At 39.0% G+C, this 17557-nt stretch overlaps 1 protein-coding gene across 1 annotated transcript; it reads left to right on the forward strand.

Moving 5' to 3' along the window:
- Positions 1–1924: 1924 nt before the first annotated feature.
- On the forward strand, positions 1925–14033 carry slc13a2 (solute carrier family 13 member 2). Its single transcript, XM_082547941.1, has 12 exons — positions 1925–2345; positions 5473–5601; positions 6651–6787; positions 8127–8362; positions 8447–8612; positions 8728–8850; positions 9009–9218; positions 10418–10515; positions 10683–10798; positions 11151–11312; positions 11397–11534; positions 12752–14033. The coding sequence occupies exons 1-12, from the start codon at positions 2235–2237 to the stop codon at positions 12881–12883; spliced, it is 1758 nt and encodes a 585-aa protein (XP_082404067.1). The 5' UTR covers positions 1925–2234; the 3' UTR covers positions 12884–14033.
- The last annotated feature ends 3524 nt before the right edge of the window (positions 14034–17557 follow it).

Raw genomic sequence — 17557 nt, forward strand, 5'->3', positions numbered from 1 at the left:
TGAAGATCACTCTGACTCATCCCACCCTAGCACCCCCCAGCAACCCAACTGCCCTTTATTTCCCCTTCTCTTCTTGTCATTATTATTATTATTATTACCTGCCAATGAGTTCTCTCTACTCACATAGTTCCACAGTTACCAGATCTCAATCCAATAGAGCTCCTTTGACATGTGGTGGAGCAAGATAGTAATTTCATGGATGTGCAGCAAACAAAGCAGCAGAAACCGTGTGATCATGTCAGTCTGAACCAAAAATCTGAGGAATATTTCCAACATGAATCCATGTCATAAATAATTAAGGCAGTTCTGAAGGCGGCAAACCTGATAAAGGTGTCAGAGGATGTATAATGATTATGGAAATCTAAAATTCTAACATTTGGATTGTTATTTTGTTAGATTAAACTTAGTTGGATGCAGAACCTTTCATTACTATTTTAATTTCAAGAAGCCTGAAATTCTTGCATACAGGATTTGGAAAACACAAACAATGATTATCTGTACGTGTGCTTTCTAACCAAACTCCCTTCATAAATCATTCAGTAAACCCAATAAATAAAAAACACTAATCTGTGTGGATGCTATATTATGTCTAGTGCTTTAATGATTAACTGCCTTTATTATTAAAACTCCTAAGCTGTACATGAACATAGAAAGGTCACCCAGTGTTTTTGCTTTGGCTGCTTTTTCTTGTTTTAATTACTACATTTGCCCTTTTTTTGTTTTCATCATGTTTAATACCAGAACGTTCCTCAGTAACATTTAGTCAGATTAGACCAACATGATCATCTATGATCAATAGAAGTGTTCGTCTTTAACAGACGTTTTATGCCTCAATCTCTTATGAACTTCCTATATGAACTGCAGTAATAAGTAATTTATAAAACAACCGGGAGTTTGCAGTGATGCCAGTGTGCTGTGTAAGAGTGATATATGAGTATTAATCGCATGATATGATCACTGGTTTTTAGACTAATATAAGCTTCTAATCTGAGTTGCTGTGTATATTGATGGTGTTTTTGAGTCATGGGAGGTATTTATCTTCATTTAAGACAAAGAACTTTTGTGATAAAGTCTTTACAAAGATTCACTGGGATTCCTTGAAAATCACCAGCCACTGTTTGTTAAATGTCCCAGATGAAAGTGTTTGTGTTTAAAGGCAAAGTTGTGGTTGCCATTTTAAGATAACATGGTTTACAATTTAAATGCTATTCTTAAACAACACACTTCCCAGCGTTTTGCCTTTAAAAAACAAAACAAAACAATTACATTAAAAAAAGTGTAAAAAGTGGAAGAAACTAGACAGCTGTTGACATCTCATCGCAATGTCGCAATTGAACGAGAAAATCCTGGTTGCCAGAACTTTTGCAAAGTCAGCAGCAACAGTCACAAGCTTTTAATCCACTGAATGATTTCATTGTTTTAAGACGTTGAGTTTTTTTTTTCAAGTTGTTCTTTGTTACAGGGCAGATGCAGGAGTATGGGTTCCTCCTATCCTATTCTGACACATGCAACCTGCTGACTGTATGAAATCATACTTTAGAATACTTTTCTAGTCTTACAATGAGCTATGCAGCAATGAGAAATAACATCTGACGCAGTAACAACAGTCAGACAGGAGATAAAATAATGTTCATATAACCTAATTATGGCTGTAGCGAGGCTATGATTGTTTTTTTGTCAAAATCGGTGCATTTTAGGTTAAAACACCTCATCTCTCGCTGTGCTGTTTGACATCAACTGACATCAACTCCCTTCTTTGTTTAATGAATCAGTTATTAAAAATTTGAATCATTCAGAAATTCATCTCAGGTGAAACTTACACAGATATTGACCTTTGGTTAAGTTACTGGAACTGCACTCCTTCACATGATAAAGTCTCTCTATTGTTTGGCTGTCCGTCTCCAGTCCCTCCCCCTTATTCTGCTTTTACAGCTACTTTTTGCTCTTTCCCAACAGTGTCAGCTGCTTCTCTGTCAAGGATGTTGATCTCTATGAGTTAATGTTTGATATGCTACCAGAGATATAGACAGAAAATTGCACTGACTTTATTCTCTTTACCACAGTGACTTTCTGTGGAGCAGACCTCTACTGTTAACCCACCTGAGCTCAGTTTTCAGCTCCACAGCTGCCCTGTGCCTCTTCTTCATACTGACTAGTGTTTGTGTTAGCGTTGACCTACCTGCAACACTTAGAAAGAGTTTATTTCAGTTGTTAGTTCATTTTTTGAGAGCATCATGTATAACTGGGAGAGAGTGCTGCATCTTCTGTGGCACCACAGGAACTATATCATCATATTCGTCACGCCGCTTGTATTCCTTCCTCTGCCTCTCGTCTATCCTTCATCGGTGAGTGTATTTGTTTAAAAAAAAAAACAGCTAAAGATTTATATTCACTGACCAGACTAATCTGTACACGTGCAATTTGAGAAGTTTGGCTATAACCCGTTCAGTTAATCTGACACTTGTTCTTAAAGAACAGATCTTGTAATTATTTTTAAATCTATGATTTAAGTGTTGGATCACTGACCTACGCTGATGCCCACCTTTAAAACTATACACTCTCACCTGAGTGAATTTACTTGAAGTGCAGTCAATCACAGTTAAACAGGCTAGGCTTGTCCGTCTGTCTGTAGTGGATAACATAAATGGTGTTTGAATGTTGTTCGAATTCAAGGGCTAAAAAGCTTTTAAAGTCAGGTGTTTTATTCACACTTATTAACATGTCTCTCTTGTTGCAGTTATTGAATCTGCTGAAAACATGTGGACTAATGATGGTTATTTCTAAAAAATAAACAAATACTCACACTACAACATTGGTCAATTATCCTCCTGATACCCAGGCTCTTATTTGGGGTTCATTTTTAATCTCCCTGACCTCGGGCCCTGATAAATCTTAAAATCGTTGAAGAGGAAGTTATTACAATGTTGTAACAGCCTCATGTGGTACCAGTTTTCTTCTATAGGACAACACAATAAACACATTGTATAGCAAAGTAAGAAACACTTTGTTGAACAGAATGAAGTTTAAGATGCAAAAAAGCCAAAATTTAATGTCCCCATGTGAGGACGCAGGCCGTCTGGAGAGAAGCATAGATGATATTCTTATATAGTTTTGATAATTTTCTTTAATAGACTGCATTTTTATTTCTATAACAAAACTGGACCCAAATACAGACACAAAGGAACGTGGAACAAAACTTGAATTAACAAAAAGTGAACCATTTAACATGGCTGATGGAGAAATCTAAAGTAATGCATAAGGCAAACAAAGATGAGAATAAACAATGACCTAAACTGGGGAAACTAAAAATAAACATAAAAAACCCTAAAAATGAAACTTGGCATGGATACAAAGATACCTGGAACATTGAGAGATGGCGCAAAAGACAACAGACGACCTGACCCTGAACAAAGGAGGACAAAGGACTTAAGTACACAAAAAGATAATGAGAGGATGGGGAACTGGTGGACAAATCAGACCTGATGAGGCGGAAGGGGGAAGCCAAAATAGACACTCTGCATACAGGACAGGGACTCTCACAGTAAAACAGAAAAAAGTATGGAACCCAGACATGAAAACACGAACGTGACAACATAAGACACACAGACATGAAACGCATAAAGGGCGAGGGAAACTTAAACACAGGGGTAGAAGAAACAAGGGGAATATAAAAAACAATGAACTATAACAGCAACTTAGGCATTGTAGAAATGAACTTAGAAAACCTAAAGGACTTAAACATAAATCAAAAACATCAAAATAGGCTAAAACTCAAAACGCCGGGTCAAAAGACCCAAGATCATGACACAAACATAAGCTGCTGTGACATTACATGTCTGCAGGTTATTTTTTGAGTGCACTTAACTCAGTCACCACGTCTCTCACTTTGAAAGACTTGATTTAATCGAAAGATACCGTAGACATCCAGGGCCAGTTTTTTAATATGATTACTAAACACAGTCACCTCAAAATCCCTGCAAGCCATGTAATCTCTTATGTGTTGACATATTGCAACTGAATTCACCACCAAATTGATTTTATCATCTTCATTTTTTGCTGAAAGTGCTGAAGTGGTCTGTTAATGTATGAAGGATAAGAAACAAAGTGCTCAGCTGAACCTTTGTGCTTTACAGTGCAATTAAAGACACATAAAGATGGTGGGCTCAAACTACACTACCCAATATGACCCCTATTACTGTTAATAAATTAGAGCCTGTGTTACCTGTAATTATCCTGAGCTCTCTATTTAATATGTAGACATTAGATTTAACGCTTAAATACACAGACTTGTAGTAAAAAATATTTCTATAATATACGATGCATTCCATTACACAAAAGCTGCAAGAGAACGGTGTAGCTGTCTAAAATATAACTGTAAAGTAGATAATAACACAAATATTATTTTGTACGTTTTATTATAATGTTTTAGGAAATCTTTTTGAAACTTAAGCTTTATCAGTGTCTTGTCTGCAGTGGAATGTTTTGTGTCGGGAGCTTAAAGAGATTTTATAACTTTTATTGAGGATGGTAAAAACTTATCTTGTGAGATGTGAACACGACAAACTGTTTGTTTTATGATCAAGGGTTGCTGCTATCTGCATGTATAGAGACTTGGTGCCTTTTAAAAAGAAAAGATAAGCGAAAGGAAAATTCCATGTGAAGGAAACGGTTTCCAGGGCCTAATCCGTGGATCGACTTCCTTCGAGGCGTGGACGTCTATCAGCAGAGAATGTACCTTCACCTATCAGCAGAGAATGTCCCTTAGTCTGTAACACAGTCAAATATATTCTCAAGTAATATTCAAGCATGCCATTCAGCGTGTTAGTACGAGCTCGGGAGCAGCTTGGGAGAACAAGAAAACAGAGACTGCTTCAGATTGTCTTCCCAAATTGACTCAACTTTATTCACAAGTACAACAGTTTATATAGAGGGTAAAATTCATGAGACAGCAGATTTATCAGTTTAAACCAGTACAGACCAAGATAAGGCAGCGTCTTCCTGCCCTTGGGTGAAGAAGCATCCTTTGTGTAGTTTATCAGTTCAGCTACAATTGTGATTATCTCAGCGACATATTTTCAAGGCACAAAACAAAGAGTTCTTACATTAGTGAAATCTGAAACAAACCATTTGGCCTTCAACAGGCGTCTAAAAGATTAAGAAACTAATGTAGCTGAGGGAGTGATCTCTGTGGTATTTCAACCTTGTACCAGCCTGTGATTCTCACACATCAATTCTTCAAAGAGAAAAATAACTAAAACAAAGGGGCCTTATTGAATGACAGAGTTTTCCTGCATAATGTCACTATAAAACAATATCCAGTAAATGCTCCCATGGTACTAAAATACCTAACACCATGTATGCACTTTGCTGCAAACTGTGGGTTGGTCTCTGCTTCTGTGTGCGTCTGCACAAAATGTAATCAAATCACATGTTAGTGATTGTGATGTTATATTTATGTGTCTGTGTTTACAGGAAGCCAGATGTGGCTACGCGATCATCCTCATGGCTCTGTACTGGTGCACAGAGTGCATGCCTCTGGCTGTGACTGCCTTACTGCCAGTCATCCTCTTTCCTATGATGGGCATCATGAAGGGTGGAGATGTAGGGTTATTTTTTTCCACCTCTGTGCTTCATAAGTATATTTTAATAACACAACACAGCAATAATGTAAAATGTTCACTGCTTCAACAGGAAATAATAGCGTAAGTGGCAGCCAGGTGCTGCTAATAAAATGAACTTGATTAACGGATTATCAGCACCTCTAAAAAAGTAGAAGATTTGCCAGTTTGTTGGTCTGGCGCATTGATGTGTTTGTTAACACAATGCCAAGGAGCAATGATTTTAGAGAAGCAATTGTTGCTGCTCGTCAGTGTTTGGAAAGGCCATTTCTGAACAGAGCCGGGCCCAAATCCTCCAGAACTATGTGAGAAACCAATAAAGCTGTGCAGAAAAGGATTACGTCAAGTTATTACTGTTAAAATTGATTCATGGCATTGTGTACTTCACTTCACTGACTGCTTCTGTTTTTAGTTTTGGTTAATTAGTAATGACACTGTGTAAAATGTTGTGTGTTGTTGTTTTTCTGAGTTTCTATTTAAATCATTTTAGAACCTGCTCAGGACCACATAACCTTTTATTATTTATTTTATTATCTTATTATATTGTATCTTATACATAAAACTGTCTTTATTTTTAAAATGATTCTATATAAAAATCTGAGTTATTGACACACGTAAGAAAATTTTGCTCCTGCTTATGAATATAAAATGAAAATCAGAGATTTTAAATATAATTTAGGATATATATTTTTTAATTGCACTGAGAACAGAAAGACCATTTATGAGGAACTTGAATTAAAAAGTGTTGATACAACACTGTGTGTCGCATGAGAAAGCAAATAGGAGTGTCAAGGGAAGAAACTCTTCAGTTAGTTTAGTGTGGAAAATAGAAGTTAAAAAGGACAACAGTTATTGAAAGTGTGATGTGACCCTCAGTCACTTCTTTTACGCCATACTTCTACTGGCATGGTAACACTGCTGATCCCGTTTTTTTGCGTTTATTGCTCATAAAGCATATTTGATGATACATGTAGGTCCACAGGTTACCTTTGATCCATGTGCTAATGTTAGCGACTGTGTGATCTGTTTCAGGTCAGTATTGAGTATCTGAAAGACTCGAACATGCTGTTCATCGGAGGTCTGCTGGTAGCCATCGCGGTCGAACACTGGAACCTCCATAAACGAATCGCTCTCCGGGTTTTGCTGCTGGTTGGTGTTCGTCCATCGCTGTAAGAGAGCCTTGACATACAAGTCTACAAGTCTTTCAGAATCCGGTTGTTAAGTGATGACATGACGAATCCTACTTCCGGACCTAAAGTAGTCTGCGTTTAATATGGCTTTTGTGTTGTTAACATGTTTAATGTTTTGTATTTTCTTCTATTTAATCTCAAAAAGCTCCTAAAACAGTCAGTGATCACTGTTTACCTCCCTCGGCTTTTATTACTGCTAATCATTTATTTAAGCTCAGTTTTTAAAACCTTAGGATATAACTACAGTCCAGCCCATGCAGCAGTATATGAATGACTAACCTCGTATTGTGGATGGATTATCTCAGTTGTTCTCCTGGCTGAAGTTTGGTCCTTTTACAGCATCCTGCCATGCGATTACATTTGTTCCTGACCACCGAGAACACTCACGTTAACTTTTATCGAGTGGGAAAAAAGTTAGCTTGCTATGCTAACATAGCTGTGTTGCTAGCGGTCACGTAGCACATCATTATATACCAGCTAGCCCAACTTCAGTAACCCTACAAACGTCACTGCTGTTTAGTTTTCTGTCTTCATTTATGTTGGAAGTGATAACAGAGCTGTACGTTTTAATTTGTTTCCAAAACCCCGCAGTCAGGACATGCTATATTGTATTTAGATAGAAGCTATCGAGCTAACTTCCTGCTAACTTCTAACTCCGTTAAATGTCATAAATTCCGTTTTCATGGATGCCTGGATGTTAAACTCAATTGTTACACCTGGTAGAGCAGAACGCTGATCATTTCATTAAAGATGAAAGACTTTAGACAGTTTTTCAACTCTCAGTAATGCTCGTTTGATATATGGACCTGCAGCGGAGTTTAGGCCCAGACACGGCTAGTGACGTCAGACCGGATAGATTCTTTGCATCACCATTGTTTTGTTTGAATAAATGGCAAAAAAATATTCATTTGATGTTTCCCATAATGAGAAACTTTACCTGTGAGTTTAATAAGGATGACAAACAAGCACAAACACTAATGCCATCTAATTTAAGCCAGGTGTGGTCGCCTCTAAAGGAAAAGGAATAAAAGATTAAATTTAATAAAATTAATAAACAATCAATATCAATAAAGATGGCAACAAATAATTGCTCTCTGTTTTCATTCAGAAACATCTATCGTTTGTAGACGTAGCTATGTCTTTACTTGCATGGTTCTTGAATTTTGACAGGGTGGTATTGCAAACTGCTCCAGGAGTTCAAGGAGCTGCCCAGTACAGCAACATTTAAAAAACAATGCACCCAGAGCACTAGTGAGGATGTTGAGGATTTTTCACTCATGCCTCCTCGTTATCATCATCACCATTCCCTCTCACGCAGGTTAATGATTGGCTTCATGAGCGTCTCGGCATTCCTGTCCATGTGGATCAGCAACACAGCCACCACAGCCATGATGCTACCCATTGCACACGCTGTGCTACAGCAGCTGAAAGATACAGAGACCCAGGCAAATGAGCGTGATCTCCAAATCCAAGATGCGGACAACCACGCATTTGAGCTGGAAGTTCAAACCAAGCTGGAGACGATACACGAAAGAGACACACAGGATCCTGTGTGTAAGTAAAAATGCTACATACACATATGGGCTTCTAGAAGAAACCCTTCCAATAACATCTCTGTCTTATTGTGTTTTGATCCAGATGTACATGACACACAGCGAGAGTTCAGAGAAAAATCCATAGAAGCGAAGTATGACCTTCTGACCAAAGGGATGAGTCTTAGTGTGTGTTACTCTGCCAGCATTGGAGGCACGGCCACGCTCACAGGGACCACGCCTAATCTCATCCTCAAGGGCCAAATGGACAAGTAAGGCAAAAAACCCAATTCAACACACAAACAGAAATGATCTTCAAGGTGTGTCACTGCTCATTGAACCACTTGTATCTTCTCTTCACATCCCTTTGTTTTTCTTTCTGTGAAGGATCTTCCCTAACAATACTGACGTGATCAACTTTGCCAGCTGGTTTGGCTTTTGTTTTCCCAGCATGGTGCTCATGCTGGTGCTCGCCTGGTTCTGGCTTCATTTTATGTTCCTGGGCTTCAAGTAAGTATAATCAGCCAGAAACAAACCCAGGTATTTTAAACTATCCTCAGAAAAGCTGCTCAAACAGCACAAAATAAATTAATCTACGCTGTAAGTAAAACTGACTTTTTTTTTAGCATCTGCAGAGATATGCTATATCTTTTTGTTGCTCTCCTCAGTTTGAAGAAGTCATTTGGCTGTGGTGAGAAAAGTGAAAGCGACAGAGCGGCATACACAGTGATGAAAGTGGAGTACAAGAAGCTGGGACGTATCAAGTTTGCAGAGGTGGCGGTACTCGTCCTCTTTATCTTGCTCGTGCTTCTGTGGTTTACCAGAGAGCCGGGCTTCATGCCTGGCTGGGCCACAGTGCTGTTCAATAAGGACGCTGCGTGAGTTCTTTTTTAAGCATGACCTTTAGATATAAATGAAGTGAAGCGCCACATATTACCAACAAAAAGACCAAACAGCTGGCCATGAAATGATCAATTCAACACATGCTTTCCTGCGCATTAAAATGTATGCAGCACTTGTGGTATCACCCAGTGGTTTATAAAGTCCTGCATTAATGCCTCTGAGGCAGGATGAGTCAACATATTTTACAAGCAAAGTCACACAAAGTCTTCTGGCACCTTTTGTGCTGAATGCACTGAAGTCTACTGAGACACAAATAAAATAAAATAATAATATTAATAAAATAACAAAATAATTTTCAATAATTTTCAAGCTGTGATGTTTTGACATCACAGCTTTGTTTGTGATTCTGCAGCTAACACTTTTGCTATAAAATATAAAAAGTGACCTGATCTCTCTGCATTAAGATCTATAAAGTGATTGGACATTGAGCCAATTCAGCATTGTTAACCAAGGTAGCAAACATGAGCTGACAGATAAATACCTGGATGCTGCTTTAATCCTGCTCAGAGGGTCTGGGTGATTGGCTCTGACCCATTCTTATACAACATCCCCTAGTTTGTATTCATAAAACAAATGCTTACATCACATAAAGTTAACAAATAATTTGTGATGGTGGAATGTCAATCACTAAAACTGGAGCACAGAATGAACAGGCATATATTTTATTAGATTTACATTAAATGATCCAAAAGCAACAGAAACGCAGGTGAGATGCTCACACGTTAGCCTCAGTTTAAACAGGTGCGTTATGAAGGAAAAACAAATGCCAGTACAGTTCTTTTTGTACCAGACAAACATTTTAAGCATTCATTATTTATTTCTGCTGTAAAGTCTACATGAAAAGCTGAAGTGCCCGTCTGAGTATCCGCAATTTGAGCACTTCTGAACTGGAGTAATATTTCTGCAGGAAATGTTCACAAGCGCAACAAAGTTGTAGCTAAAGTCCTCATTTTCTTTCTTTCTTTTTTTTTTATTAAACTTTCTTTTTTCTTTTTGTTAGTTTTTTATAAAAGAGAAAAATTGGTCAGACTGAAAAAAATGGCAACATAAATGTATGTCAAATACAGTTACATTGTTTTGCCCCACAGTTGACAGTAAATATGATGTTACACATTTTTCTCTTCATCATTTTTAAAAGGCAGCATATATAATCATGTTCTCTCGTGTCTGTCAGGTTTGTGACAGACGGAACGGTTGCCATCCTAATGTCATCGCTCTTCTTCGTCATCCCCTCTCAGCTGCCGTTTAGCAATTACGGATACACAAATGAAGGTGAAGTATTCATTTTTAACCTTGGTGTTTTAACCTGCTTCTAAAAATGTTCATGTGACCTCAGTTTGGGCTTACTGGAGCACTGGGTGAAGATTGCTTGGCAGGCTTGATGTTGCACTTTCAAACTAATTACTTGTTGATGTTTAAACTTCATCTGTGTCCCACAGGTAAGAGGATAAAGGCTCCACCGGCTCTGTTGACCTGGAATGTGGTTCATGAACGAATGCCCTGGAATATAGTGCTGCTGTTGGGAGGAGGTTTTGCTCTTGCTGCTGGCAGTGAGGTAAACACCCTTGGACTCCATGTCTTCACCTTTTATTATGTCATTCTCCCTTACAGAATATCTAAAAAGAATTTTGGCAGTTAAATGCTAGTCTTGGTGATTACTGGATACTTAAATGCTTGAATCAGAAAATAAATACTGGTATCTTGTTTGTTTTTGGTGATTGAATTTTGGAGGTTTTGTTAATATGCTTATCATTTGCACAAAAATTAATGACAATTCCATCTAGTAGACGAGAGATTTCAGTCAAGGCCAAATTGGTAGACCGATAGCAGACATCCTCTGAGCCATGGTGGTAGCTTTTCTCAAATACTAAACATTTGTTTGTGTATTTTTCCTGCTACCTTTACAGGCATCAAATCTATCCAAGTGGTTGGGAGAAAACCTGTCACCTCTTCAGAATATTCCCCCCTTTGCTATCTCACTGGTGCTTTCCCTACTTATTGCCACATTCACCGAGTGCTCCAGTAACACAGCTACCACCACCCTGTTCCTGCCCATATTGGCGTCAATGGTAAATGGAGCTCATATGTTGACAGATGTGTGCGCACGTATGTTCTCCATGAATCTAACTGTGTTGTGTTTTGCGCTCCTTTAGGCCCAAAATATAAAGCTCCACCCACTCTACGTGATGCTGCCCTGCACTATTGCTGCCTCTCTGGCCTTCATGCTACCTGTGGCCACACCACCCAATGCCATTGCCTTTTCTTTTGGAAACCTCAAAGTCCTAGATATGGTAAGATTGGCATACATATGACATACAAAGATATGCTGCCTTCGCGATTTTAGTTTATTTGAGCTAATAAGACTGTCTTTGATTGGCCTTGTTGGAGTGGGAAAAGCAATACAATTGTCCTTCTTGTCACTTCTCAAAGTTACAAGAGAGCTATCTGCTGCTAGTATCATCAATTTGCTCTTTAAAATCAGTGACTATTGAGCTGTATCATGACACCTAAATCAACCTCCATGTGTTGTAGCTCATCCATAAGTAAGTGGTATGTTATCCAGATGTGTGCCAGGCCTGGCGTAGATGGCGCTGTTTATGTGATGCCATGCCATATCTGGCCTGATTGTGGTTTGGTATATGTGACCCAGGAGCATAAAAAACAGGCCTAGCCCCCGGATCTGGCATCAACCTGGCACGTCTGGCTGACCGGTGTCATGGCAGGGTGTATGCCAACCAGATGTGGGCCAGGTCTGGTAATGATGGCACTGTTTATGTTCCTATTTTCCTCCAGTCTGTATGTCAAGTTTGAATGTGTATTAATGTAGTTAGGAAGCACTCAGTTTAGAGAAAGTGTGTGTGATTTGGTGAATGTGGTATGTTGTGTAGAGCACTTTGAGTAAGTGGAGTAGAAAAGCGCTATCAAAGATTGAGTCCATTCACTGTCTGAACAGAGTTACTTTTGCACTATTATGTTCCGGCACATGTTGTTATTACATGGCTTGATTAAGGTACACATTAGGCTGACATCTGGTGCCAGAGCTGAAACTGTTCTGGGCCAGCATAGGGCCAGCAGTGTGTCTGCAACTGGCCTGTGGCTGCACACAACTTATACATGGCCCACATACCACAAAGAATGACGGCCCTTTGGTGGCCCAGATCTGGTTTGCCAGAGGTAATCCACACATGGGCTAGCACAGGGCCACCAGTGTGTCTGCAACTGGCCTTGTTCTGGCCAATGTGTGGGCCACCTCTGGCAAACCAGATCTGGGCCACCAAAGGGCCGTCATTCTTTGCGGTATGTGGGCCATGTGTAAGCACATTGTGTGGGCCAGATCTGGGCCATACCAATTTTGCCATGTGGGGTAATACAGATAAGATCTTGGTTAGTTGTGTTATTCAACAGACAAATATGCAAACTCACAGAGCATAATTTTGAATTTTTAATAAAATTCTAAAGTTTTAGCCATCCTGTGTCATCATCTGATTATTACATTTTGTTCCTTCAGGTGAAAGCTGGTTTCATGCTCAACATCATCGGGATCCTGTGCATTAATTTAGCCATCAACACCTGGGGAAGAGCCATGTTTAACTTGGACACTTTTCCAGATTGGGCCAACACTACAAATAGTAAACCTTGAATTTGTTTACAGCCTGTAAAAAAACAAATCCAATTCTACAGTCACACAAGAAGACACTGAACAAAGTATCACATTTTCCAACTTCTGCTTCAAACCAATGAGGAAAAAGCTCAGAAATCCACTGTCTGAGATAAAACTTTTCTACCTTTAGCAGACAATAGTTTGTTGTTGTTGCAGGATACCATTACTCATGGTATCCTGCTCAGGAAAGCTACATACAGCCCGTTCTCACTCCCGAGGCGTAACATGTCGACGTTTTGTCACGTCCCGCGGCGTTCCTGAGGAACGCAAAAGGAGACCTTCGGCGTTCTTATGGTACGCGGCGGGTTATGGCTGGAATCCAGTGCAATGACGCTCCCGCGGTAATAGACGTTCCAGCCCTGTATTCCAACCCTAAACCTAACCTTATCCCTAGCCCTAACCATAACCTTATTCCTGATCTTAACCAGGACTATAAATAGCGTGTTTCTAAGTGATTTGAAGAAAAAGAGCGAACATGTGTAGATGGAGTCCAGACGGTTCTCATATTTCCTCTTTTTTCCGAGGTCGTCATTTAGGTAGCCGAAAACGTAATATGTTGACGATTTGTCACCTAGCGTAAAATGTTACGCTTTGGGAGTGAGAACGTGTTGCTACATAAGAATGTTTTCAGGCCCTTTAAAAAGAAGAAGAAAAAAGTCATAGCAGAGTTTTTCCACTCTCACTGAAGACAAATAAGTTAAAGATTAAATGACAGTTTAAATTTGGTTATAGAAAGAGCAATCAAAGATTTTCACTTGCAGCTGAAACAAACTTTAAGCTCTATCAGACTATTATATACAGACCCTCTTTGAGGACTTCCTTACATCATTTCAGTGACAGAACCAAAGAAAGTGTTTAAACCAGGTTATTTCCTCATACACTTTTCAATGAATTTGTTATCTTATCAGTCTGTGTATCATTTACTGATAATGCATGCATTATCTGCAGCATAGCTACCTTTGAAAGGCAAAAATGAAAACTAATTCATGGTGTCAGTTAACTGTGGTCATTTTGTTGGACTTTTTTTTTTGGGTGTCATATTTAATTTTATATGTGTTTTTGTCACAACTTCTTTTCATAAGGAGGAATTTTACTTATTTTATAATTTATAAATACCAATGTGACCTTTTTCTGGTTGTGATAGTCTTTTTTTTAATTTATAATACTTTATATAACAATTCATATAATAATAATAATGGAAGTGCTCTAATTTCTTGCTAAGAAAACTGCAGGTTAAAATTTTGGTCAGACTCCCGGATGAGCCCCCAAATGTGTTATGGACAAAAAAGTAAAACGGAAACTTAGCAAAACCTATTTAGAAGCAGAATGTCAAAATCCACCTTACGGCAACTTACTTATTACATGTTACATCTTCTTTGTGTTGGCTATCTAAAGTGAGGTTGGGCATTTAATTTTCCCAAGCGGTCATATGAGAAACTGGAACTGTTGTGATAGGATACACCAATAACCTAAATCTAAAGTAATAGTGAGCAGAACTGATATCAGCTGTTTATGCAGCCTTCTACAACAGTCCCAGTTTCTTATGCGCTCCCTAGGAAACACAAATGACCCAACCCTGATCTGAAATGTAGAAAGTTAAACAGATTTTTGGTGAGCTGAAGCCATTTTTATTACCCTGCTAAAACACCCAATGAAATAAATGCATTGCTTTTCATGCTTAAAAAAAAAAGCAGAGAAGCTAGATATACTGTAATGCAGGGGTCAGCAACATTTCTGATGACGAGTGCCATCTAAAATTTCCTCAGAAGTCAATGTGCCATATGATTGCATTAGCAATAAATTTAATAATGATCTATATGAACAGTTACAAACTATATAGAACAGCTTTATAGAATTATATTTCTTCGCAGATGTTGGCAGCTATCAGCGAATAGTTATCAGCTATTTTGAAACAAAAAAAGACTTTTTATCCATAACAAGAACTCCATAACAGCAAATGAACTGTACAACAGAAAATGCAAATGCTATTTATGGTCTCCACACAACAATGATAAGAAAAATAAACTCGGCCAATATGGCATTTTTGTTAATACAGAGATACACATGTTAATGTGACCTCTGGTCACCCACTCAGAGACACAGGTCTAGAAGTGTCCAGCATTCAGACGGCTACCTGAGGACACTCTTCATGTGAGAGAAAATCAGCTCACACAAATATGTAGAGCCAAATACTATCAATAAGGCCTCTGCAATGTTTTAAAGACTGTTAACCTTGTCAGGCAGTGATGTCCAGCAGGTGAAAATACAAGCACCATGAACACGCACAGCTATAGATTCCAGCTGCGTTCGTAGTCTGCAAACTTTGAACCCCACAGAGTCGAGCTTTTCAGTTCAATCAGTTCATTTCGATGCCCTCTGTGTCCAACCAGTTAATGTGAGACAAATCCAGCTGCTCATTAAAGCTTTTTGGTTTGATTAGAAAAGAAAACATTGGTCCATAGTCCCAAAAACGCATTCTGTCTCGAGTCTACGGATGTATCCGTGTATTTCCGCGGTGCTGATGCTGCACTGACAGCTCCTGAAGCATTTGAAGTGTTGGAATGTGGAAATTTCAACATTACTTGAAAAAACTGCCAGCTAGCAACGTCCCTCTCACCATTAGGTTAAGTTATTTTTAGCCAATTACAAGTTGAATCTGGTAGTTGGGGTTGTTATCTAAGATACCGTCATTAAGAAGCGGCACAACTATGCAAGCTAATTCGTGATGTGCACTGCTGGCCCAGCCATTAATTTTTAATTCACTGAGTGTCGTGCCCAGGGCTGGACTGGGACAAAAAATCGGCCCGAGCATTTTGACTAGAGAGTGGCCCACCAGGTATTATAGGAAAAGCTATAAAGCCTTTGAATGAAAACAAATGCTGTTGTGACAGTGAAGTATACTGTCTTGTTGGTATATGTATGATTTCTATACATTTTACATCAGATAAAAACTTTGGTTTTAAGATTCAGATAATTATTTATTATAAGCTAGACATTTTAAATGAGAATAAGAAAGAAAAGTATTTCTTTGTGCCCCCCTCTCCCTGTTAATGCCCTACATGCCCCCTTGGCCACACTTTGCTAGATCCGCACCTGCACAGTTACCAGCTGTCAGCTACTTACAAAAGGATCCTGGTGTTATTTGTCTCTCAGAAACAGTTCATAACTTCCCTTCAACTCATTCATGTCACCTAAAAGGTAAACCTGTTTCTCCATCACCTGTTCAGCTCTGATGATTCAGTAAGGACATCTCCTGGTTTCATCTTCATGTTTCCCTCTCACCACATATCCAAACCGACATCATGACCAGCAGCTTTACAGCTGTGGCTCCAGCAAACATCAGCTGATACTAGGAAGTAATATTAAATAAATTCTAACAACAGCTGATCAAGCTTAAACGTGCTGCTGTTGTTTAGTGCGACATCCTTTTTCTGGCGCAAAGTGGGCGATAAACAAACAAGAGAAATAGAACTTGCGTCAGAAAAGCCGATCAGCTGATCATTGATCAGTTTCATGATTGAAGTAGCAACAGGAGAGAGAGGCGAGAGAATGAGAGAAGAAGAGGCAGCTGACAGGGTAAAGACACAGAATAAATCCAGCTTTTTTCATTCTAGCTGAAGTACGGGACAAACTGTTCCTTTTCACCTCAACACAAAACGTGTAATATTTTCTCTGAATACGGGACTATTCCATTTTTTTACGGGACGGTTGGCAACTCTACTAACTAACCTTATGAATAAAATAAAGTTCACTATCAGTAACATCATAGCACCCACCCAGCTGTATAGAAACTCCGTCATGCTAGCTAATACGCAGTACAAGTTATTTAAACTGACTGTAAAAAGTTAGTACAACGAAAATAAACTTCACCTAAACTTGGTTTATATCTGACCCCGCCTCGGGTCTCCTCTCCTCCTGCCTCCCCTCTCCCTCATCCACCCGCTGGCCTCTGTGGAAGCTCTGCCATAGCCACCAATCTACCACTTTCATTGTTTATACCATTACAAAAAAACCCCATTGGGCCATAAAAACGAAAAATCGCTATGGTCATGCCATCAGTTAACCCTTCGTGTGCCAGCTGTGGCACGCGTGCCCAGGGTTGCCAACCCCTGCTGTAGTATATTAATAAGTGAGCTTTATAGGGTCTGGTAGGCTAATCCTTACATTTTAAATGGAGCCAGGCTCTGTTTCCCTCTGTTTCTACTCTCTAAGCTAACTGTATCCTGTATTCACCTTAACACTAAACAGAAGGATTAATTAAAGCAAATAGGATTTTTAAAAGCTTTCCCTTTGAAAGATTCACTCCAAGAAAGCGCACAAATAAATGGCAGGAAGGTGACTGTGCCCAGTCATTACAGATGAAAACGTTGGTTGGTTGGGTAACAGAGATAAGAGGCTGCGAACAGGATGTACCGGTCGCAGAGATTAGTGTCCATGTTCTCTCCTTGTTTTTTGTTTTATACAAGAGAATGTGAAAAAATGAAGATGTTGAGGCAGAACATCCCAGCAGAGAAATGTGTACTTTCCAAACTGAACAAGATTTGTGATCCACTTCTATTCTGTAGAAATAAAGCACTACTTCAACAAAGTGTCACCTTCATTTACTCAACAGATAGACAGGCACACCCACACAAATAGCAGCCAAGACAGTGA

The sequence above is a fragment of the Aulonocara stuartgranti genome (assembly GCF_965226115.1).
Source record: "Aulonocara stuartgranti genome assembly, chromosome: 10".
Lineage (NCBI taxonomy): Eukaryota > Metazoa > Chordata > Actinopteri > Cichliformes > Cichlidae > Aulonocara > Aulonocara stuartgranti.